This window comes from Acomys russatus, chromosome 26 (assembly GCF_903995435.1).
Source record: "Acomys russatus chromosome 26, mAcoRus1.1, whole genome shotgun sequence".
Classification (NCBI taxonomy): domain Eukaryota; kingdom Metazoa; phylum Chordata; class Mammalia; order Rodentia; family Muridae; genus Acomys; species Acomys russatus.
Genome location: NC_067162.1, coordinates 11,716,849 through 11,741,823, shown reverse-complemented (window position 1 = coordinate 11,741,823; position 24,975 = coordinate 11,716,849). Strand labels below are relative to the sequence as shown.

Below are 24,975 nucleotides of genomic sequence, written 5' to 3'. Positions count from 1 at the left end.
GACTTGTAGACTGTTTATAGAATACATATATACATATGTAAAAGAGCTAAAACAATAAACACCATTCATAGAATCACACAGAAGGCTTTTTAAATATATGAAGCCAGCTTCTCCTATGAAAGTGAGATTCCAAACTTTTCTCTCTGCAGGGCAATGGGGCTGCAGCATTGGCTAAAATCTTACACCTCTTACAGAGTGCGGAGGAGGGCCAGTTGTTACAAATAGACCACGTACAAGTGCAACTCATCTACGATAACACATGCTTATTTTGGTCAGGTCAAACAGACGTACACCAGGGTTTCAAACAGCAAGGTTGTCCGGGTGGAAGATTTTCTTCCGATGCTATTCAAGCTGAGCAAGAGGTCAGCATCACACCACGTGTCCTGGGAAGCCTTTCCCAGAGGGGGTTGGCTGGGTAGGATCTCCCCGGGCTCCCCATTATCCATTTTAAGCAGGAACTGGACAGTGTCAGGAGTCAGTAGAGGACTATAGGACCTAAAGAAACAAACAAATAAACAAAAACACACACACACAAACAAAAACAAACAAACTTAGGCATAGCTTGCGGATGGGAGGCCTTTTCTTGTCAGCTTTCCATGAGCCACAGGTCCTATGTCCTGCCACTTTCTCATCCAGGGTGCTGCTGTGGGGGTGCCTTGCATTTCTCCTGCTTAGTTTAGCTTGGCTCAAGGCCAAGGGGAAGCAGGACTGTACTCTGGCCTAACTGACGAGCCCACTGCTTGGGTTGACTGTGGCTGCAGCAGCTGTTTTCCCCTCAGCCACATCTTAAAGGAAGCTGGGCAATGTGGTAAAGTAACTTCCCAAGCAGCCCAAGATTGAAACAAACGATTTAAAAAAAAATGGAATCTTATCTTTTAGGTTAAATATAAAATGTTATTAAGAGCAGAACAGTGTACTTCAGTTTTAAAATGCTATACAGGGAGCTGGAGAGAGATGGTTCAGTGGTTTAAGAGCACTGTCTGCTCCTGCAGAGGTCCTGAGTTCAATTCCCAGCAACCACATGGTGGCTCACAACCATCTATAATGAGATCTGGTGCCCTCTTCTGGCCTTCAGGTGTACATGCAGGCAGAGCTCTCATATACATAAAATAAATAAATAAATATTAAAAAATAATAAAATGCCATATGATGGCATAATGCTCTATGGCTGCAGGCTGCCTTGTAATTTTTCCAGATCTCCAACAAACTTTTAAAACAATGGCCTACATTTTAAGAACCAAGAAACAGCGGAGTCCACTTCTGCATCCTCAGGATTCTGAACTGCTGATATCATTCATAATCAATGGAAGACTAGAAAGGAAAAATAAAATTTAGTATATTTTGGGCATCAATAGGCACTCACTTTGAGTCCTTGAAAAACTGAATTACGTCTAATTTCTAAATCAAAATTATTTTTAAGACCTTTCCAAACATCAATGTGTTAAAAATAGTATAATTTTTCTGTAACAATAACTAGATGAACTTCTTATTTTCTTCCCCCAAGTTACCTTGGAGTTTATTCAAACTAAAGAAAAAGTCATGTTTTCATGCAATACACACTTGGTTCTTTAAATAACAACTGTGACAAACAGGAAAAGATTTAGAGAATGCTGCACTGTGATCCACTTCTTAATTGAGTAAAAATTGAAAACTTGAAAAGTTGGCTTGTTATCTCTATCTCCTAAGTCATACTGAAGAGATGAGAACTCAAGATACAAACACAGAAAAGCATCCAACCGGTCAACAGGGCAAAATCCGAAACTGTTATCTACCAAGGAAGAGTGGCCAAACAGCAGATAGTGGGAGACAAAGGGAAAGCGTTTACAGGCATCAGCCTTTGCTGTGCTCTCCCTAGGCAGCAACTGGACCATGCATTCAGTGCTTAGCCAGTAGGGGATGTTTCTTTAAACGAGGCTGGGCAAAGAGAGAGAGGAAACAGCAGCTGTTTCTTAGGCCTGCCCATTGCTGCTTGGCACCTACAGAGGCCAGAAGAAGGCATTGGATAGCCCGGAACTGGAGCTACACACAGCTGTGAGCCTCCATACAGATGCTGGGAGTTGAACTCAGGTCCTCTGGAAAAACAGCCAATGTCCTTAACCACTGAGCCATCTCTCTGGCCCTGTGGACTAATAGCATTTTTCACCATGTTGCATCTGTCAGAGTCACATAGTGCTACATGTATCACGAGAATATTCTGTCTGGTGACATGAGCACTGGATTTAACAGTCCCTGGTGGCAAAAGGCAGAACGAATGGAATGGCCTCAGTTTGCTCAGCCTTGGTCTTGTCTTTTGTGAATTAAATGTATGTGTGGCTTGTGGGACACCAACCCCTCAGTGTCTGGAATTCTGAAAAAGCCCATGTGTAGTCCAGATGAGGATACAATATATTCTCTTAGGGAGTTTTTGTTTGTTTTTGCTAATAATATAAACCATAAAGACATTTATTTTAAGACAATTTGTTAGTATACATATACTTTTATCATTTAAAAAAACCAAAGTGAATTTGTGTGGTCAATGAGAACATGCTTTTTTGTATTTTTATTTTGTTTGATTTCAACTTTGGTTTTTCAAAACAGCGTTTCTCTGCATAACCCTGGCTGTCCTGGAACTCGATCTGTAGACCAGGCTGGCCTTGACTGGAACTCCCAGAGATCCACCTGCCTCTGCCTCCCGAGTGATGGGATTAAAGGCGTGGGCTACCACCACTGGTTATTTTTATTTGTAATTCAATTACATCATTTCCCCTTTCCTTTTTCTCTATCCAACCCCTCCTATGTCCCCCTCCCACTCCCTTCAAATTCATGTCTTTTTTGTTATTGTTATTATTATATGTATAAAAATGCATAAATCCATAAATCCAACCTACCGGGTTTGTTTAGTGTCATTTGTATGTACATGATTTCAGGGCTGACCACCTGATATTGGATAACCCATTAGGTTATCCAAGTCTGCTCTCGCTTTCCTTAGTTGTCTGTAATTCTTCATCTGGGGACAGGGTCCCTTGGACTCTTCCTTCCCTGTTTGCATGGTAAAAGACAGCTTTCTTCCAACCTTTAGATAGCTTCAGCTGCATGAACCCCAGCACTCTCTGGGCCGACTCTTAAAATATCTGCCTCTCAGCAGCCTCTCAAAGAGGAATGTTAATTGTTACCAAGATGTCAAAGAGGCCCCGGGAGAAAGGCCTGGGCCAAACTCTGCCTGTCACTCTCTGACAGTGGCTAAGTTGGGGATAGGCCACTCTCAGTTCCCCCCAACGCCTGGGCGAGCAGAGCAGGCTGGCTGTGCGGCAAGGGTCTTACCAGCCTCGGACCATGGCCTTCCAGACGCTATCACCTAAGTGAGAAGCCAGCCTGCCTGCGGTACTTCGTTTCCTTGTCTTTGCCCTTACCAAACCGGAACTGGAATGTCAGGGGTTTCAGAGGAGGATCCTGAGGGTCTGGGCCCCTTGAGCCCGCCAGCGTCAGGCAGAGCCTGCTTAGCCACCATGGACAAAAAACTTAACGTGCTGAGCGAGAAGGTCGACAGACTCTTGCATTTCCAAGAAGACGTCACAGAAAAGTTGCATTGTATGTGCCGAGGCATGGACCACCTGGAACAAGGCTTGCAGCGGCTGGAAGCCTCCCGGGAGTTGGCTCTGGGAGAGCCTGGCAGCACTCCCCCAGCCACGGCTCAGGCCGCGTGGCCCGAGATCCTGGAGCTGGTGAGGGCTGTGCGGCAGGAGGGCGCCCAGCATGGTGCCAGGCTCGAAACCCTCTTCAAGATGGTGGCAGCTGTGGACAGGGCGATTGCCTTGGTAGGGGCCACATCCCAGCACTCAAAGGTGGATGCTTTCATCATGCAAGGCAGCGTGGCCTGCAGGAAAGGCAGCCTGGCTGATGGCCCTGAGGAGGTTGGTTCTGGATACTTTACCCTGCCTGGAAAGGGGTTCCTAGGACCCTAGTGGGGAACCTGGCCAGGAAGTGATTCTTAGGGGAGCTGGGGACATTGCTTCTTTATCATGTATTGTGTGTCCTGTTGATGGAGAAATGAAAAACGGGAATTTAGGGATCATAGGTGGCATTCTGTATAGTCCAATGATACCTGCTGTCTCCAGGGAAGAATGAGGCGGTGGTCCAGTCAGAATGTAGGTCCTTGGGCAACTCTAGGTAACCTGGATGTGAGGGACAAGCTAGCTGTGAGGTAGAGGAAGGGGTTCACCTGACCGTCCCTGGGGCTTCTCTCATACCCCTTTCTGCTCCTTTACACTTGGAATAAGAGACGTGGTCAATTTACCCCACAGCCCTTAGGAAACTATCTGAGCCTCACTGTCCCCTAGACTAGACTGTGGTTTGTCTCAAAATGTGTAGCTGCCTGTGAGGAAGTGAGTTGTGGACAATGATTCACAGGGGACACAAGCGGAAGCCAGACCCCAAGGTGAAAGATGGCATTTCTGGGAGTGGCTGTTCCCAAGGGTTGTATTATCAGATCTACTGGCTAGTAGAAGGTTGTCCACTGTGTGTGTGTGTGTGTGTGTGTGTGTGTGTGTGTGTGTGTGTAGAGGGAACACCCTGTTTGAGAAAAACTGAGGGCCAGCCACTTAGCAACACCAGATGGCCTGGAACCCCCATGTAAGAATCCGTGGTTATCACCTGCCTGTGGCTTGGGCTTGAGAAGAGTGCCTTCCTGCCAGCCCAGCCAGGACCCAGGCTACATTGCTGCCCTTCTACTTCCTGTCCAAAGCTCCTCCCTCCCGCAGCACACCCCTCCCTCAGCTCCCTGACCCTCTGCTCTGCAACCCTGGAAATGCTGGCCTGAGGGACACATGCAGTAGCTCTGGCCACTGATAACCAACCTGGACTTTGTGAAAGAAAAAAAAAAAAATCTAATTACACTCTTAAAATACATTTAAGTAATGGCCCTAAAAAGAGAACTAAACTAATAACATTTTAAATTTGTTAGTTTAACATGGGAAAAGAGAAACACTTATGATATTACAATTCCTAGGTTTAATCTTCAACACCAAAATGAGAGTGAAAACCAACCAACCAACCAAACTAGTGTGACAAGCATCATCTTTTTCCTACTCTGTCCCTGGATCCCCAGGAGAACTATTTTCCAGTTTCTTGTGAGCTTTCCAGGTACAGGTTTTACAATTAAAAGCACAAGCACATTGTTTGGATGAAGCCTGACCAGCCTTCAAAAAAGTGTGGCAGCACATGCCTGTAGGAAGATTAAGGAACTCAGGGCCAGCCAGGGCTATATTCAGCCTTTAAACGCAGCACTCAGGAGGCAGAGGCAGGAGGATCTCTGTGAGTTCTAGGCCAACCTGGTCCACAAAGTGAGTCTAGGACAGCCAAGGCTCCACAGAGAAACCCTGTCTCAATCTCCCCAGCCCCCCACCCAAAAGAAAAACCAAATATATATAAAGTCGTTCCAGGGACTGAGTGGAGGTTCATTGTACCTTCAGTAAAGAGCTTTCTCCTTAGTTTTCCTGACTGTGGGGAGTGAATTCCACCCGTTTTGTGGGGCTATTTCTGCTGCAAGATAAGACCTATTTACACAGCACATTATATCGGGAACTATACCACACAATGCATAATGTTGTCCTGGATATTGTGGGGTGAGTGTTCTTAAAGGTTTTAAAAAAAATGTTTTTGAAGTTTATCATATTTAAATGCTAAAAATGCACATAAGATCCCGTTTTCACCCATTAGAATGAAAAGAAGAACAGAAGAGAATCAAACTGTTGGCTAGTGTGTTTTTAGAGGCAGTTAGTGCTCTCCTATGTACCGGAGAGAACCATGTTAGAATGAGTGATGTTACTTAAAGGGGGCGCTTAGCCAGCAGGCAAGAGGCCCACGTTTCAAACCTGCAACAAACAACAGGTGAACAGGTGCTGTCCCAGAAACATAATCACATTGCATTGTTACCGTGTCACATTGTTATTATAGCCTCAAGGGAAACAATTTTGCTATTATTTAAAGTTAGTATTCAAGCTTCCCAGAATGTCTTAACCTCTTGAAATTCTTACAATTTCCTTATTAAAGCAAACCCAAATGAAGCAATTGGTGATATATTGTATAAAGCTAATTCTTTTGAATTCATAAAAATCCCAAGAGATGACAGGATGAAATACCTTAAAGCTTCAACGTCTTTTACTAAGGGATGGACCGTCATTTAAAAGCTATCACATTTCCTGCAAACTATTTGTACGAGAACTTCCTTGTTTTGTGTTCCACCCTTTCCTTATTTATTTATAAGAGCTATTTGTAGAATGATGGACTTAGCTGATGGCCCATATGTAAACATATAGGCATTGCGGAACAGGGGAGTCATGGGACTGTTTTTTCATTCTTTCTACCTTACTGGGCATATTGCCCCACTGGATCTCCCGCTGATGATTGTGTTTAATTCATATGTCCGACTGTCTGCTGGCTTGGGTCCTGTCTCCCAATCAGACTGCCAGTTGTTAACTGGGTCATGGCCTGAAGTGCCTACTGGTCAGGGATGAATTTGCAGCTCAGAGGACTTGTGTGTCTTGAATACATCCTCACTACCCAAATCGAGACTCTGGAGACTTCTGGAGCCCCTCCATTTGTTTCTTAGGGGAGCGGGGGTGCAGTAATCTTATGTAGAACTGAACTACATCCTAACATTGTTAAATCTGGAAATTATGCCAGGCGTGGCTTGGTCAAGGTAATGCTGGGGATTGAACAAGGCAGGCATCCTGCCATTGAACTACAGCTCCAGCATAGCACCCACTGCCTGTTTCATCTTCTAACGTGCTCACTGAACTTTATTTGGCTGTAATAACGGATTACATTATCACTAGAAGTCAGCCGCCAACAGCTTCAGGCTCAGTTGCAGGTGGGCCCAGCACCACTGTCCAGCTGTTCAGGACATCACAGGAGCAGGCAGGCACAGGAGCCGTCCCATACTGAAGAAAACAAGGAAAATGACAGTTCGATCCAACAAATTCTGCCTCAGGACAGTCTGTAAGAGTCAGTTTCTACTGATGAGGAGGGCTGTGGCTGTGCCTCTAGTTTCCTAAACAGGAGTGGCAGGATAGAACCTGCAGAGGAACGAAGGTACCGACTGCTCCACAGGCCTGGGCCACACTGATGACGCGATGATCACAATAACAGCTAGCATATTCTTTTTTTATGTGCTGGACACTGGGCTGTGTGTTCTATATGTATCGCGTCATTATTATTATTATTTTTGTTGTTGTTATTTTTTTTTCTGAGACAGGGTCTCTCTGTGTATCCTTGGCTGTCCTGAACTTGCTTTGCAGACCAGGTTGGCCTCGAACTCACAATGATCCACCTGCCTCTGCCTCTCAAGTGCTGGGATCAAAGGCGTGCGCCACAACACCTGGCTGCGTCCTTATTATTTAGAAGCCAAAACTGGGCTGGCAAGATGCTCAGTGGGTAGAGATGACTGCCACCAAACTCTGTGAACTGAGTTTGATTCCCTCAGACCAACAAGTTATCCTCTGACCTCCACATGTGCACTGTGCACTGAAAGGAAAACAAAAAAGAGAAGGAAGGAGGAAGGGAGGGAGGGAGGAAAGAAGAGAAAGATGGAGTAAAACTTAGTGTCCTTGGGTTTACAAGATGGCTCAGTTGGGCAGGGTGTTGTGGCACACACCTTTAATCCCAGTGCTCGGGAGGCAGAGGCAGATGGATCACTGTGAGTTTAAAGCCAGGTCTACAGAGGGAGTTCAGGACAGCCAAGGCTACACAGAGAAACCCTGTCTCAAAAATTAAAAAAACAAAACAACAAAAAAGATGGCTCAGTGGGTAAAGATGCTTGTTGCAGTCTGACAACCTGAGTTTGGTCTCTGGGACCCATGAGGTAGAAGGATGAGACCAATTCCGCAAGTTGTCATGTGACCTCCAAGGTTGGGGTTCATGCTCTGGAACCACCAAAGGGTGAGAAGGGAATGGGAGTGAGAGAGGCTGAAACAGCACAGGAGAAACGGGCGTGGGGATTTGGGGTGAGGGAAGGCCTTTGGGAGGCTGCCTTGGAGGGTGAACAAAGGGCGTAGGCCAGGAATGGATAAATATACCCCATCCTAAACCATCAACTCAGGTCAACCATTCATGTTGCTCCAGCTCTGATGGAGACTGGATTCCGAAGTCAAATCGTGCTTTGGGGGCGGGAGCACGAAGCTAACCCCAGTCTTGGAGCTGGGTGTGTGGCTCCCACACCGCCCTTTGCAGTGCAGCAGTGTGGCAGGAACCTGGCCTCTCAAATCAAATTTGCTGCTTTTAAACTCTGCCTTCATTACTTGGCTGACTCCTCAGCTTCTCATTTTTCTCTCTGTAAATCAGGAATTATCCCATTCATAAATATCTGCCTCAAAGAGAGGGGAGGGAGATTAGGGAACCGATCTGTGAAAAGCTTTGAAGATCGTGCCCAGCACACAAAAGGGGCTCAACATCTATAGCTATTTTGAAACAAAGAGTGACCAGTGTCAAGGAGCACACTCTATAAGGATGCTGAAGCACTGGTCCAGAGGGATGCTCGGCAGCTTTTTTAAATCTAAAAGGTCTGCTAGAGACCAGGGACTGATATACATGTTCAAAGCCCTATAGCTGGTCCTGGTCCCTCTGTGATGATCAGGGAGCTCCCCAGAAAAGGTTTCCATCTCTTGCTGGGACCCCCCTCCCTCCAGTGGATTTGAGCCTCTGACCAGTAAAGTCTCAAGTATGGCTCTTGGTGTTGAGTCACAACAACAGCCCTGGTTAATAAGCCCCTGGTCCCCTTTATATATGACCCATTAGTAACAGGACTCTCTCCCTAATGGGGAGCCCAGGGATAAGAAGCAGCTAAAGATACATTTTGTCAAGCTGGGCGTGGTGGCACACACCTGTAATCCAGCACTCGGGAGGCAGAGGCTGATGGATCTCTGTGAGTTCAAGGCCAGCCTGGTCTACAAAGTGAGTCCAAGGCACCCAAGGCTACACAGAAAAACCCTGTCTTGAAAGTCTGCATCAATTAATTTCCAACCCTGAAAATTTAAATCTTTGGATTAAATTCTAGGGATCTCTTTAGGAGTGACAAAACTGTTCTATATTTTGTACATTTGTTGACTGGTGTGGTGGCACCTGCCTTTAACCTTAGTACTCAGGAGGCAGAGGCAGGTAGATTTCTATGAGTCTGGTCTTTATAAAAAGCTCTAGATTAGCCAAGGCTACATAGTAAGATCTGGTCTTTAAAAAAAAAAAGTTTATAGTGTATATGTATAACTTGCTGTATACAAATGGTGCTTTAGTAAATTAAATTTTATGCCTTGATAAATCTGATTAAAGCAAAATCTAATACCAGTTTCTTTTGGAAAACAAAGCAGATCTGGCAGCTCTAGGCCATGACAAAACCCAGCTAGAGGCAATTCCTTAGATCCTAGGCTGAGCTTAGCCACTGACGGTGGTGACCCATCACGTCTGGTCCCTCAAGCATGGATTTGACTTCTGACTCTCTCCCAACCAGAACAATAACAGCGTGAATAGTTGATCTGAGGTGATGACTGAGGATTCCTGGCCTAAGGTGTTTGTACCCTAGTCTACTTGGAATTCCCTCACAGGAGACCCTAGCTCCCTAGCCGGTCAGTGAAGCCCTGGAAAGAATGTGGGTTCTGAGTTTGAAACTGGCCCCCTCCTGCCTCCGTGTCTTTATCTCCAGAGTGATAATAGCATGTGTCCCCTACCGCTGCTGTGGGTCATACGAAATAACCTAACTAGGTAAGCACGTCATAGGCGGCTCACAGATGTTTGAAGTCTGAATGACGGTGATTTCTTTATTTATTTAAAAACATTTAGAGCAAGGAGCAGGCAGAGGGTACGGGAGTAAAGCCAAGGCATGTGCTGAGTACCGGAAGTGCGCAAGCTGACCCCTCCAGGAGGCTGTGGGAAGGTGAGTGGCCACACCTGCTTCTTCCTTCTGCATACATAGTGGTTCAGAATAAAAGTATCACCTGCACCGCCTGTGATATGGGTGTTTGAATTTTGTTTGACTTTTGGAGACAGGGTCTCATTTAGCCCAGGCTGCTCTCAAACTCCACAGTGTGGCTGAGGATGACCTTGATGGAGTTCTCCTGACTCCATCTCTAGAGTGCTGGAATTAAGAGTTTGGCTGGGCCAGGCGGTGGCGGCATGCACCTTTAATCCCAGCACTCGGGAGGCAGAGGCAGGCGGATCGCTGTGAGTTCGAGGCCAGCCTGGTGTACAGAGTGAGTCTAGGACAGCCAAGGCTACACAGAGAATCCCTGTCTCGGAAAAACCAAAACCAAAACCCAAAACAAACAAACAAGAAATGCCCTTCTCTCTCTGGTGTGGTCCAGTCTGTGCAAAGCACATTATAAGTAGCTGTAAGTTTATACACATCCCCCCTTCTTTTCTCAGTGTGCACTGGTGTTTTGTCTCTCTGTGTCTGTGTGCCTGTTGTCTGTGGAGGCCACAGAGGGCATCGGATTTTCTGGAACTGGGGCTTACACACAATTGTGAGCTACCGTGTAGGAGCTAGGGCTCAAACATGGAAGAGCAGCCAGTGTTCTTAACCGCTGAGCCGCCTCTCCAGCTCCTATTCTCTCATCAACATTCCATTGGGTGGACGTTCCTGATGGCAGCGTGGGTTAGGTCAGGTTTTTGGCTTTTTATAGATGTGGTATGGAGTGTGTGTGTGTGTGTGTGTGTGTGTGTGTGTGTGTGTGTGTGTGTGTGTGCTCTTCTTTGTAATATGTGCCTCCTAAAGAGTGTTTTTTTACCCTGACTGTTACCTTGTAGAAAGCCCGGAGGAGGACATACCAGCGGGGACAGTGGCAAGGCTGCCTCTCATTTTCAATACTCCATCAAAGGGAGCTGACTTCACCCAGGCAGGAGCCTCACTGAGGCAGGGTGTTGAAGTTCTTAGCCCAGGTCAAGTGTCCCCACCCACAGAAGCAGAGTCCAGGATCCCTGCAGTATCCAGTGAGAACCCTGGGACTACCCTGGAACTGTCTGTGGCGATCGGCAGAATCAGCGAGGTCCTCACTAGCCTCACGATGTCACAAAGTGCAGGTGGAGGAAGCTCGCCCAGCAAGCCTGACTGTTGTCTCTCAGAAGAGGCCAAGTGGCCGAGTTCAGGGCCTAGCCCTCAGCCCCTAGGGCCACTGACTCCAAGTGGTGAGGTCCACAGTCCCAGGTAAGGGATGTTCTTCTGTGTTGGACAAAGGGTGGAATTAGCTACATCACTTCACACGCAGCACGGCCCATGGACCAGTGGCACTTGTTGGGTGACCACTGTATATGTTGAGCTGCACCGAATCCCAGGGGGAAGAACTTATGTTTGAGATCCTAAGGCACTAGTGTCCACCTGCTGGCTGTGAGAATTGCCTGGGGGATCAGGAATGGGCATTAAAAAGAAATATCCATGCCCAGAGATCCTGATTCCTTTGGTCTGGGGTACCATTGGTATCATTGGGTCCTCAAGTACCACTGGGGTGTTTTTGCTTTTCACTCTAATGAGGAATAGGGTTGAGAATGACTTTTAGATAAGTGATTACTTCAACAAATGGGGTTCGTGGGCACTTTACCTCTGGCCTAGCCTTCAGCAGCCATCACCTCATTTCTTTTTTTCCAAGACAGGCTTTCTCTGTGTAATAGCCCTGGCTGTCCTGGACTCACTTTGTAGTCCAGGCTGGCCTTGAACTCACAGAGATCCAGCTGCCTCTGCCTCCCAAGTGCGGAATTAAAGGCGTGTGCCACCAAGCCTGGCATGCCATCACCTCCTTTTATCCTCCCAGTATTCCCATCATGTGAAGGTGGTTCTCATATTAGTTTTCTGAGGGTGAAATTCAGGCTCAGAGTGCCATCAACATACAAAGCTGGGATCTGAGACCAGCTTACCAAAATCTGTGTGTTTAACTGCACACCTGCTTCCTTGGGCCAGCATTTAAGTCTTAAACAAAATGGTTAGGAGAGAAGGGGAGGGCAGGTGGAGTCATTCTAGGGCCTTTGGGGAGGTTTATGTCAGAGGTTCTGGAGGGGGAGAGTTGCCAGGGACATAGCTTTCAGAGCTGTGCTCAGTAGACACTATAGGAAAGAACTTGCTGGCTATATCCTATCTGCATTTTATGGTGCAGCCTGGGAGGACACTGGCTTTCGAGGCTTCTCTCATAACTGCCCCCAAATCCCTTAATCTGTCACAGAGACCACAAGACCTGGCACTGACTGGCTATCTAGCCCCTTTCTGCCATGGTGACTGGTTCTGGAAGGCAATGGGATCCCACCCCACCCATTCTGCCCCAGGAAGAGCCCTTGACAGGTTGGAAAGAGGGTAGATGTGCTTAATCCTGGCCAAAGCTCTGAATGTGGAAACTGCAGCAGGAATAAACTTTCTGTCACTTGTTAGGCCTCTCCAGAAGCCTCTTTGTGAGGAGTGCTTCCCCTCCACAGCCCCGAGCTGAATTTCAGACACACCAGACCGAAACAGATCTCAGGAAGTGGGGAGGTCACCACCTGCCCTTCTTCCCCTACGATGTGCTTTTTTGTTTGTTTTATTTCTGAGAAAAGTAAGTTGGAAATAAGTGTCAGTTGTGGCCAGAAGGAGCTGCTTCTGTAGGTGTCTTGAGACCCTACCTGAACTTGGCAGCATGAAGCTTGTCGTTAATTGGCAATGCCCATGGCGGATGTTCTGTGTAGTAGGTAAAGGCAGCTTTGAACACCAAACACAACAGAACCTTGTGACACTGGGCTCACTTCCTACCCCACTGGAAGAGAAGACCAGAGAGGGCTGCAGTGGCCAACGGCCTTTTCCACTGAGCTCCTCCAGCAACTGGCTTGTCAAGTTTTCTGTATCTCTTGGTCTGAGGTAGGCTCAGGGAGACTTAGCTTGGATGCCACCTTCTATCCCACTGTCACAGTGACGCACATCTAGGCCCAAACACTCTTGCCCAGTGCTTAACTTAGATGGGCTGCTATGTCTCTCAGATGCACCACTTGGGGTTAATCTCAAACACCTGAACCTCAAGGAGGGACCAGGGCTTTCAGCTGCTGGAGAATGGTCTTGTATTTTTTTCTTTTCCCTTTTTATTATAATAATGGATATATAACATAGAATTCACCACCCGTCTCTGTCTCTGTCTCTGTCTCTGTCTCTGTCTCTCTCTCTCCCTGTGTGTGTGTGTGTGTGTGTGTGTGTGTGTGTGTGTGTGTGTGCGCATGTGCGTGTAGTATGTGTGGAATTTTCCTTTCCCACTAAAGCTTCACCCCTGGCCCAACCTAACCACTTTTTATTTCTCTTTAATAATCTAAAGAAAAGAAAAAGCCATATTTTTAGGGCTTGGTTGTTTGTTTGGTTTTGGTTTTTTGAGACAGGGTTTCTCTGTGTAGCCCTGACTGTCCTGGACTCACTCTGTAGACCAGGCTGGCCTCGAACTCACAGAGATCTGCCTCTGTCTCCTGAGTGCTGGGATTAAAGGCATGTACCACCATGCCTGGCTTTGTATTTATTTTTGTATAAAGTTTTTTTTTTTAAAGGATTTACTTGTTTACCTATTTATTAAGTGTGTCTATGTCTGCAGGTGTATGTGCACTTGTGTTTTCAGGGATATGTGCCTGTGCACATGGTGTCTGGGAAGGCATCAGTATTTTCCTCTATTGCTCTCTGTCTACTCTTTTGTCTCCCTGAAATCTGGGGCTCATGGGTTTCTGTTGTGGTTGTTGTTTGCTTCAGTTTTGCTAGATTGGAAGCTCTAGTGATCCCTTGTCTCAGACCTGTCACAGCTGGGCTTAGAGAATTCATGAGATGTCCAGATTGTTAAATGGGTGTTAGGATTTGAACTCTAACCTTTATGATTGGCAGCCATTTCTCCAATCTCAATGTTTTCAAAGACATTTGAGCTTCAAACTTGGTTGCTAATTTTCCTTAAGAGGATAAGTGCAGAACTAACATGATGTTAATCTTGACTTAACTTCTAATTCATGATTTTATATCATATACACTACAAACTAAAAAAAAAATTGAGACAAGGTTTCTCTGTGTAGCCCTGGATGTTCTGGAACTTACTCTGTAGACCAGCCTGGCCTTGGACTCAGAGATCTGTCTGCCTCTGCCTCCCAAGTACTGGCTGAGATTAAAGGATGCACCACCATCACCAGGCAGTCAAACTCAAATTTTTTTATCTTTCATAGCAAATTAAAAATTATTAGTGAGGGGGGAATATGTAGCTATAGTTTACTTAAATAAAAATAAGACAATTATGCCTACCGTCATACAAATGTATGAAGTGTAGAAAATATACCTACAAACATAGAAAATATAATTTAGTATTCTTGTTATCACAAATATTATATTACAAATGTTATTGAAGCAGTTTTGTTATTTGTATTGCTAAACCCCTAAATATTTGTTTTATTTTTTTATAACACTTTTAAAACCTAAACAAGTCCTTTCATCAGTTGGCTTAAAACAAAATTATTAGAACTGGACTACCATGATACCGAGATATTACATGAAGTACACAGTTCTGACAAGGCAATGATTGGACCCAGGAACTTGTGCATGCTATGTGCCTTAGTTTGCTTCTTTTGCTGTGATGAAATACCATGACCATAAGCAATGTAAGAAAGGAAGACCTTGTTTGGCTTTCAGGTTACAGCCAGCAAGGGTGTAGTAAGAGAAGCCAAGGCAGGAACTCAAAACAGGAACTCAAGGCAGGAACCCAGGGCAGGAACTCAAGGCAGAAATCCAAGGCATGAACCCAAGGCAGGAACTCAAGGCAGGAACCCAAGGCAGGAACTCAAGGCAGAACTCAAGGCAGGAACTCAAGGCAGGAACTCAAGGCAGGGACCTAAGCAGAGACTATGGAGGAGTGCAGCCTACTGGCTCTGTCTTCTGGCTTGCTCAGCCTTTCTTTCTTTTCTTTTTTCATTATTAACTTATTAATACTCTCATATATTCCATCCCAGCTGCAGTTTCCCCTCCCTCCTTTCTTCCCAGTCCCTACTCCTGCCTCTTTCCCCCAGATCCACTCTTCCTCTGTTTCCCTTCAGAAAAGTGATGGCTTCCCAGGGAATCAACCAAACATGGCATAACAAATTATGACAAGACTAGGCACATGCCCTCATTTCAAGGCTGGACGAGGTGGAGGAAAAGGGTCCCAAAAGCAGGCAAAAGAGTCAGAAACAGCTTCTACTTCCACTGTTAGTAGTCCCACAAGAACACCAAGCTACAGAACTGTACGTACATGCAAGAGACCCAGGTAAGACCCATGCAGGCTCCCTGATTGTCAGTTCAGTCTTTGTGAGCCCTAGTTAGTTGATTCTGTGGGCCACGTTCTTGTGGTGTCCTTGACCCCTCTGGCTCCTACAGTCCTTTCTCCCCTCTTCCACGGGATTTCCTAAGCTCCACCTAATCTTTGGCTGTGGGTTTCTGCATCTCAACTACCTTTCTTATAGGCCCATCTATCTACTGAAAGTGCTGCCTTTAGGAGGCTAGGCCCTCCTACATCAATTAGCAATTAAGAAAAGGCTTCATAGACATGGCCACAGGCCAATCTGATCTGGACAGTTCTTCAGTTGGGGGTTTTCTATTTCTAGGTGACTCTAAGTTGTGTCACATTGACAGTTGAAGCCAGCTGTGACACTAGGCAAGGCACTGCTGGTGAGTTTCATTGCCTGAGCATCCTTGTTCTGAACCCCAGGGCCATATTTCTCTTTGCCCAGGATCTCTATCCATGTGCCAGAGATGGCTACTCCTGGGAAGCTGCTGGAGACACAGAGGGGCAGCCCCATTGCTTCTGCAGAAACTCCAGTGGTTGCCCACCCTGAGGAGCAGGACCCACATCCCAAAGGCTCTGGGACTGAGTTGGAAGACCAGATCCCTAAAGGAGCCAGACCATTTCCACCCCTGCTAAAAAGGAGCAGCAATGCGGAAGCAAGCACCGAGGAGACAGGGCCTGGGGCTGAGCCTATTATAGGATCGAATTTGGCCACAAGGGACTGGGGAGGTGAGACTGTCAGGACCACAGACCTGCAGCAAGACGTAGACCCAGGAGCAAGGAACTCTGAGCCTGGGAAGGACCACACAGCCAAGGGTTCAGAGAGAAATGAAGCCGGAAGGAGGGTGTCTACTGCTGCAGAGGCTGCCATTACGGTTCTAGGTAAGTGAGCCCATGGCCCGGCTCATTCGACACAGCCTTGTGGTGAGTGGCGGGGAGCCTTCCTAAACCTTCCATAGATTATGTGGTTCTGAGGAAGTCTAACGCTCTGCATAGTTAAGTCCTGGGACTTGAGTCCAAGATACAGAAATGTGAAGGGCTAAACTTGGGTCTTATTTGTTTTGTTGTTGTTTGGTTTTTTGAGACAGGGTTTCTCTGTGGAGCCTTGGCTGTCCTGGACTTACTTTGTAGACCAGGCTGGCCTTGAACTCACAGAGGTCTGCCTGCCTCTGCCTCCCGAGTGCTGGGATTAAAGGCGTGCACCACCACGCCCAGCTTAAATTTGGGTCTTAAATCAGCTTTGATGGTTGGGAAGCGGGAACCTCTGTGGCCCAACTGGGTATATTTCTCAAAGCAACTTCCCTGCATGAGGGTTCAACCATTGGCATCATTTTAAGTTAAAGTAGTCAAGAATGCCAAAAGCATGAGGGCTAGGGCTGTGGCTCAGTCGGTAGAGTGTTTGCTTAGTGCACGTAAAGCTGAGGCCCTGGGCTTGATCCCTATGCTGCATAAAACCGAATGTGGTGCTGCACGTCTGATCCAAGCACCTGGGAGATGGAGGTAGGAGGATAATTTCAAGGTCATCTGTAGCTACGTAGTGAATTTGAGGTCAGCTTAGATTACATGTGTTGCTCCCCATCAAAGGGGAGAAAAGAGAAGTAGAGACAAGGCTCTGAGTGATGTGTGTCAGCCACTGTCAGCCACTCCCACTGCCATTTGCTATAGGTGGAAGTGCTGAGGTTTCGACCTACTTGTCCTTCCAGAGGGGCATTAGGTGTCTTTTCCACTGCAAGGACCTTTAACTCCAACAGTCCTGGAGTCTCCCCCCTGGTGGGAGAATTGTTTGTGGGGTGCTCTCTGAAGTCAGGGTGCAAGCGGGTCGTTGCCAGGCCGAGTTTGAACAGATGCGAACCCAGCCTCGGTAGCATTGTGATTTCTGCATGTGTCCTTCTTTTATGGTTTCACATGACATTTCTAGGCACTCAGTACCCAATTAAAATGAAAACCAAGGGCCAGTTCAGCAGGTAAAGGCATTTGCTGCCAAGCCTGAAGACCTGAGTCCAGTCCCTGAAACCATACGGTAGAAGCTGAACCAACACACACATACACACACACACGTGCACACACGCACACACGCATACACACGCACACGCATACACACGCATACACACATGCACACACATGCACACACACACACACTCACACACAGAGTAATAAAATTAAAAAGAAAAAACCCATTCCCGAGTGCCATTACCCATTGTCTTTCCAAATGCCAGCAGCCCTTTGCTTCCTCTCTAGATCCGCTAACCCTCTTTACCATCCCATGCCCTAAGAGAGGCCCACCGTGGCCTCCACCACAGGCTCTCTTGCCCTCTGGGGTCTAGTTGAGGTTAGATACCAGGGAGCCAAGGCCAAGAGGTGAGAATAGTGTGTTTGTTTTTCCAGCTGCCTCCCTCTCACACTCCCCTGACTCTTTCCCACAGCCCATTGGCCTTTAAGTCTTCCTCTTCCTCCTCTTCTTCCTCCTCCTCAAGAAAACCTGCCCAGTGACCCAATGAGCTCAGTTTCTTTTCCATCCATTGGGATGATTCTAGAGACCAGGCTTTGACATACTGAGGCCATAAGAAGGGCAACGGCCTTGCCACCTGGGGATCCCATTGAGGTTTAGTGGGTTTATAGTGCAAACCTACTTGAAGGAGACTCACGGGTTCTACGTTGTCTCTCTACAGATGACAGTGCAGCGCCCCCAGCCCCGTTTGAACACCGGATAGTGAGCATCAAGGATACCCTGATCTCAGCAGGCTACACAGTGTCCCAACATGAAGTCCTGGGAGGGTGAGTGCAGCAGCCGTCAGGGTGAGGGGGCAGGGCTGGAGCACTGAGACCAACCTCCACAGAGAATGAATAGAGCCGTCCCTAGCATGCGGATGGCTGCACGTGTGAGGGGGCAGAGGTAGGACATGGGAAACATCCCTGAGGTAGCAGGAGCGCCCGGCATGGGTGTGGTAAATAGGCTGGTGTGACGTGGCATGGATAGGGGGGATATTCCTATAGCCAGAATCACCCATGGTTAGTAAGGTGAGAATGGCTTTTCCTCCTCTTAGGCTGTAGAGTAGATTACGTTAGCCCAGGAGTGAATGGTGACTAAGACAGTCGCCAGTGGGTGGGATGGTCCACATGATGATGTGTGTATGGAGGAAAGTAATGGCAGCCCTCATGAGTTTGGTGAGCTTTCCCTAATCTCAGTGTACTGCGTCCCTGATTCTCTGTAGGGGCCGGTTTGGCCAGGTGCACAGGTGTATGGAGAGGTCTTCTGGCCTTGCCCTGGCAGCCAAGATCATCAAAGTGAAGAGCGTAAAGGACCGGGTGAGACATCGGCCCCAGGCTGGACAGATCTTTCTAGCTGAGACTCAGACTCTCATTTCCTTCTCAAGGCCCCAGCTCCAGCCCCTCATACCCAGCCTGCTCCATGCCACACGGGAAACGTCATGTTATCCCTCCCTCTTTACCTCCACTCTCACACATCGCTCACTAAGTCACCCATAGTCCTTAGTACAGACCTCATTTGTGTGGATGGCCTGGGGTGGCTCTGCCATGCTTGTTGGACCTTGGGCAACAAGGACTTTTCCTTCTTGGGCCTTACGTCTGTGAGATAAGTGGGTGGTTCGAACCAAGGTCCTCTCTGTTATAAGAACACATTTGGGTGGTAGCCAAGGAGACCTGGTGTGACTGTAGAGGTTGGAAGAAGCGTAAGATGCGCGCACGTGTGTGTGTGTGTGTGTGTGTGTGTGTGTGTGTGTGTGTGTGTATGAATGTGTGACTGTACATGTGAATGTACATATGTGTGAGTGTGTGTATGTGGGTGAGTGTGTGTATACGTGTGACTGTGTATGCATGTGAGTGAGTGAGTATATGTTTGTGAATATGAGTGAGTGTGTCTGGTTTGTGCACGCATGTCGTGGGCACACATCTTGAGAGATGCAGGTGGCTTCTCTCTCTGATCTATTTTCTTGGAAACCCTTTTTCCTCTGGCCCCACAAGGAGGATGTGAAGAATGAGATCAACATCATGAACCAGCTCAGCCATGTAAACCTCATCCAGCTTTATGACGCCTTTGAGAGCAAGAACAGCTTCACGCTGATTATGGAGTAGTGAGTATCTCAGACGTGGGGCAGTGGCTTCCCTTCAGGGTGGGCTCAAGGCTGGGAGTGAGAGTCTAAGCAAAGCTCCTCACAGGCATGCCCAGAGCCCTGTCATCCTCCCTGGTTTAGCCCTTTGAACCTGAACATGGAACTTGGGGGACAAAGTTCTTATGTCACAGACCAGTGTCTAGCATTACTAATTTGACCTGCAGATGTTAGGCTAGCTTGTCCTAAATAGTGTTTAGCGATTTCATGTGAGAGAGAAACAGTTGGAAATTAGAAAGTGTAGACAGAAATTAGAAAATCTTTATATCCAGCTTATGAAAATACAAAGAATATAGTTACATTGGATCTACTCCTATGTCTGTAGAGGTAAACTACGGTTCTCTCTGTATGAGGTGAACTACAGCTCTCTCTGTATGAGGTGAACTATGGCTCACTCCATGTGCGATGTACTGTAGCTCTCTCTGGGGGTGAACTACAACTTGTTCTGTGTGGGGAGTACTGCAGCTCTCTGTGTGAGGTGAGCAACAGCTTTCGTGTGAGGTGAATTACAACTCTCTCTATTTGGGGTGAACTACAGCTCACTCTGTGTGAGGTGTACTGCAGCTCTCTCTGTTTGGGGTGTACTATAGCCCACTCTGTGGGGGTATGTAAAAGTATCTTTTATTCACCTTATGTAATTGTTGTCTTGAAATCTTACTTCTTCTGTATGCTAGCCTAGGACTAGTCCTGGAAGCTTCTAGTCTAGGCCTAGAATATCTTCAGCTTCTAAGACTTACTGCTTAATGAGCTCACCCTTTCTATCTCTTTCTGAACCCTGGCTGGCTAGTTCAACTCAACTGTTCTGCCTCAAACTCCTCTCCAAGCTGACTGATCCAAACTGGCTTCTCTCGCTTCTGACTGAATTGCTCTGCTTGGCCTCAAACTAACTCTGGCAACCTGTCCTAATCTGGCTCCTTCTCATTCTCTGACTTGTTCTGTCTTCACCTGTGTCTAGCTTGTTCTCTCTGTAACCTGTCTCTGTAAAACTCTTCTGGTAAAACTGTCTCCTGCTGTCTCTCTCTGTACTGCTCTCTCGGGTAGCTTCTCTTTCCTCTTCTGTCCTCATGAGAGATGGGCATATCCTATTTGTCAAATCTTTCTATGATTTGTCACTTTGTCTGCCTCACAATTAGACACTACTTTCAAACATGGGTGCTTCCTTCTACAAACTAACCTTACCTTCATTGTTAGGGATTAAAGGTGAGTACTAAGGGTGTGTCTATAGACTTAGAAGGTCTTCGGATATGATCAGAGCAGCCATGTTTCTGGGTTAAAATAAGAGAAAGGAGAAGGTCTTTATTAGAATGGGCTAAGAGGCCCTGGTATATTTTGATTGGACATGCTAATTAGGTGAGTCAAAGGGGGCTTTTGATTGCTGGACTTCAATAGGTGGGCCTTAGTAGTCAACCTCAGGAGGAGGAAGTGGCCAAATAAGGGACTAGACCTTTGTGGCTAGCTTTAGGAATGTAATCTAATGGTTCTTAGCAAGGCAGAGGGAATCGGGTAGAATGGCAAGGCCTGCCAGAGCCACACTGGCCAGAGTCCCTTCATTCCCACCTTTTTTGTTTTATTATTAGGTGGCTGGATGTTGGGTTAAGTGGGCAGTGTTCTTTCTGGCTGCTTCCTGCTGACATGAGGGTGTTGTTGTTAGGGTGTTGTTGTTAGGCGACCCAAGATATGTGGATTGCTGGTCAAGGCTGGAAAAAACAGAGCGTTCCACTTGATATCTTCGTCCTGTAGGATCATCTGAGGCTATGGAAGTGAAGTCTGTGAGGCTGGACCAGGATATGGATTCTGAGGAAACAGCTGGGTCTGATGCTAATGTTGACTTGGAATCTATTGGGATAGATAGCTTAGGGACAGAGGTGAAGTTAAGGAGTTTAGGGGAAAAAAATTTTTTTTTGGATGTACATTTGAAACTGTTAGGTTCATGGTCCTGGTGGTTGGGAAGAGGAATCCCAAGAGCAGGTAAAGGGAGGGAGATACCACCCTTAGGGATAGGCAACAGGCAGGAAAGCTTAGGCTGCCAACCTTAGGATGACAGGAGTACATGTCCGGAGTCTGGGAGGTTGTTTTTGTTTTGTTTTGTGTTTTGTTTTTTTTGTTTTTTGTTTTGTTTTTTTTGTTTTTCGATACAGGGTTTCTCTGTGTAGCCTTGGCCATCCTGGACTCACTTTGTAGACCAGGCTGGCCTCGAACTCACAGCGATCCGCCTGCCTCTGCCTCCCGAGTGCTGGGATTAAAGGCGTGTACCACCACGTCCAGCGAGTCTGGGAGTTCTTAAGAGGAACAAGGAAGTGCTGGAGAGATGGCTCAGTGGTTAAGAGCACTGTCTGCTCTTCCAAAGGACCTGGGTTCAATACCCAGCACCCACATGGCAGCTCACAATGGTCTGTAATTCCAGTTCCAATGGCTCTGACACCCTCACACCAATGCACATGAAATTAAAAAAAAAAAAAAAAAAAAAAAAAAGAGGAACCAGGAAAAGTTAGATTGGCTATATAAGGTTAGTTGGGGAACAACTATTATCTGAGAGTAGGGTCTGGTTGTGTTGGGGAGACTATTTTTGTTACATCAGAATAGTTTCGGGGGGGTGTTCAGGGAGGTTTTGAAATAGAAATATTTTAGGAACATGGATGATCAGCGAGGCTCTTGACAAACAGTGAGAAGAACAACAGTTGGTAACAGTTTTTTTTTTTTTTTTTTTTTTTTTTTTGGTTGTTGTTGTTTTGGTTGCTGTGCAAAGGTTGAGGGGACTTGGATGGTTAAGAGGGCAAGCAGTCATTAAGGGGGGCATTGGTAACTAGATTGTGGTAGTGAGAGGGATTGTGACTAACAGAGGGCTTTGAAGAGAGATGCAAAGAAAGGAGTGGGAGGCCTTGAAGGAGGGATCGGTGGAGGTGAGGAGGGAGCTTGTTGGATGACCTTGACTCAACGAAGGACTTGGCCGCGAGAGAGTATGTGTGCTGCAGAGGAGATGTTACAGTTTAGCTGTGTCCTGTAATTTGGAGTGTAGGACTTGTTTGGAGTGTCTGATGTCTGAGGGTTTAGGGGAGGCAGTTGGCAGTGGACGCGTGGCAATCTTTCCGGGCAGAAGAAAAGATGAGATTTGTGGGGGGAACAGGGGAGCTTGAGAGAACAGGAACAGGAGGGTGGGGATGCATGCTGACAGTGGAGGGGCCAGTCTTGATGAGGCTGCTGGGCAGGGAGGAGCTGGCATCTGGATGAAAAGTGTGGGCAGAAATAGCCAGAGGCCCCCTCCTGTGCGTGAGAGGGATGAGTAGGTGGGCCTTTGAGGATGTTTGGACAGGAGTGAGGAGGATCTGTGGCACAAAGGAGAACATTTTAAGTTCAAGGATTGTTTGTGGATGGGAGGAAGGAGGCCATGAGGGGTCCAGAAGTAGCTTGGCATAGGCGGTGTATCAGAAGTATTTAAGGATCTAGGAGAGGAGGAAAGTGGCCACGAGGGCAGAGATAAGGCGTGGAGACGGCCGAGGTGAGGTGCCTATGGGTCGGTGTGAGAGACAATTTAAGACAGGTGTCTTGGGGAGAGGAGAGGTGAGCTTTGGAAAGGAAGAGCTGCTAACTTTTGGAACTGAGGAAACTGAGGAGTGAGTTGGTGTCAGATTGGCTATTAGAGAGGGAAGGGCCGTCAGGGAGGAGGTTATCTATATACTGACACAGGCAGGAGGAAATGGGGAGAGGGCAGCCAAGTCTGTAGTGAGTGCCTGTCCCACATTGGGGCGCTGTCTTGTCATCCCTGGAGAGGGACAGTGCAGGGCAGTTTGTCAGGGTTGTTGGGTCTCAGAATCCATCTATGTGAAGGTAAAATGGCCTTGACAGTGGATATCCGAAAGCATTGAGGAGAGGGCTGGAGAGACAGCTCAGCCGTTAAAGGCTAGGCTCACACCCAAAGAGTATCGAGAAGAAAGTATCTTTAAGATTTAGCAGCCGGGGGCCAGGCGTGGTGGCGCACGCCTTTAATCCCGGCACTCGCGAGGCAGAGGCAGGCAGATTGCTGTGAGTTCGAGGCCAGCCTGGTCTACAAAGTGAGTCAAGGACAACCAAGGCTACACAAAGAGACCCTGTCTCAAAAAACCAATAAATAAATAAATATTTAGGACCGAAGCCAGGTGTGGTGGCACACACCTTTAACCCCAGCACTGAGAAGACAGAGGCAGGTGGATCTCTGTGGGTTCGAGGCCAGCCTGGTCTACAAAGCGAGCCCAGGGCAGCCAAGGCTACACAGAGAAACCCTGTCTCGAGAAACAAAACAAAACAAAAAGCCTAATGGTTAGAGCCTTAGGGCATAAAGAGACAATAGTTCATGGCACGAAGGTCCTGGACTAGGTGGAAGGTTTCATTAGTTTTGTGTTTGTTTGGTTTTCACTATGTTAGTATAGGAGTGCGGTAGGGTGAAGAAGTGTGACATAGAAACGATGGATTGGAGGCCTAGGCAGAGGCTGGTAACGGGTAGGGAGTATTAGAGATGGTAAGTGTAGGCGGAAGGGTCTTGAGGGGGGGTATGCTGTCCAGCAAGGGGTGTGGCCCACATGATGGGGTTCACCAGAGAAGCGGCAGAGGGCAAGAGGCTTCAGGATTTTGAAGAGTGAGGGTGTAGAAATGGAGGCTGAGGAGAAGGAGAAAAGTAGGAGCTGTTGTCAGGGTAAAGGCGAAAGTCACGTTCGCTCAGGAGAGGACATCTTTCCCTAGGAAGAGAATAAGACATGAGGGGATGAGGAGAAAAAGCCTTGAAAGGAGCAAGTTAAGGGAGAGGCCTGGGGTGGTCTGTGGGGTGGGTTGTGCATTCTGGCTCTCGGTGAGGGAGAGGGGGACCCCAACAATAGCATAGAGACAAGACGATAAATATGAAACAACCTTTTATATACCTTAGATTGCTTTCTTGGACCCACAAATGACTTATTAAGCGTTCTTATCTTAATTTCAAACTTATAAATTTCTTTCTTTCTTTCTTTCTTTCTTTCTTTCTTTCTTTCTTTCTTTCTTCTTTCTTTTCTTTCTTTCTTTCTTTCTTTCTTTCTTTCTTTCTTTCTTTCTTCTTTTTCCACTGAGACAGGGTTTCTCTGTGTAGCCTTGGCTGTCCTGGACTCACTTTGTAGACCAGGTTGGCCTCGAACTCACAGCGATCCACCTCCCTCTGCCTCCCGAGTGCTGGGATTAAAGGTGTGTGCCACCACCGCCTGGCCATAAATTATTTTCTTAACCCTGTATCATTTCTCTTCCTTGGCCTATATAATTTACTAGTCTGTTTGTCATAACTTTTAGAAGCACAGAACTTGGTTAGTTTGAAGTCTGTCTGTCAGAAGGACCAGGCAGCTGGGAGTTTGCTGTTATTAAAGTGCAGTTAGTCATCAGTGTCCTCAGATACCTGTGAAGGACACATTTGATTTTTTGTTTTTTGTTTTGTTTTTCGAGACAAGGTCTCTCTGTGTAGCCTTGGCTGTCCTGGACTTACTTTGTAGACCAGGCCTTGAACTCTGTCTATCCTGGGAAGTCTTTTATTGAACATTTGAAATGCTGTATTTAGCAGTTCTCTGAGGAGTCTGTAGACTGCTATCTCTCTATCAAGTACATATAAAATAGAC

The 24,975-nt window shown here is 47.0% G+C and overlaps 1 protein-coding gene across 1 annotated transcript in view; it reads left to right on the top strand.

Annotated features, from left to right (window-relative positions):
• Nucleotides 1-3,296: 3,296 nt before the first annotated feature.
• The window catches only part of Mylk3 (myosin light chain kinase 3), a 37,477-nt gene continuing 15,798 nt past the window's right edge, over nt 3,297-24,975 (top strand). The window contains 7 exon segments of the mRNA XM_051168833.1: nt 3,297-3,890; nt 9,805-9,898; nt 10,768-11,164; nt 15,688-16,124; nt 17,912-18,017; nt 18,455-18,548; nt 19,224-19,333. Of these exon segments, the coding sequence (XP_051024790.1) occupies nt 3,405-3,890; nt 9,805-9,898; nt 10,768-11,164; nt 15,688-16,124; nt 17,912-18,017; nt 18,455-18,548; nt 19,224-19,333 (1,724 nt within the window). The 5' untranslated portion in view covers nt 3,297-3,404.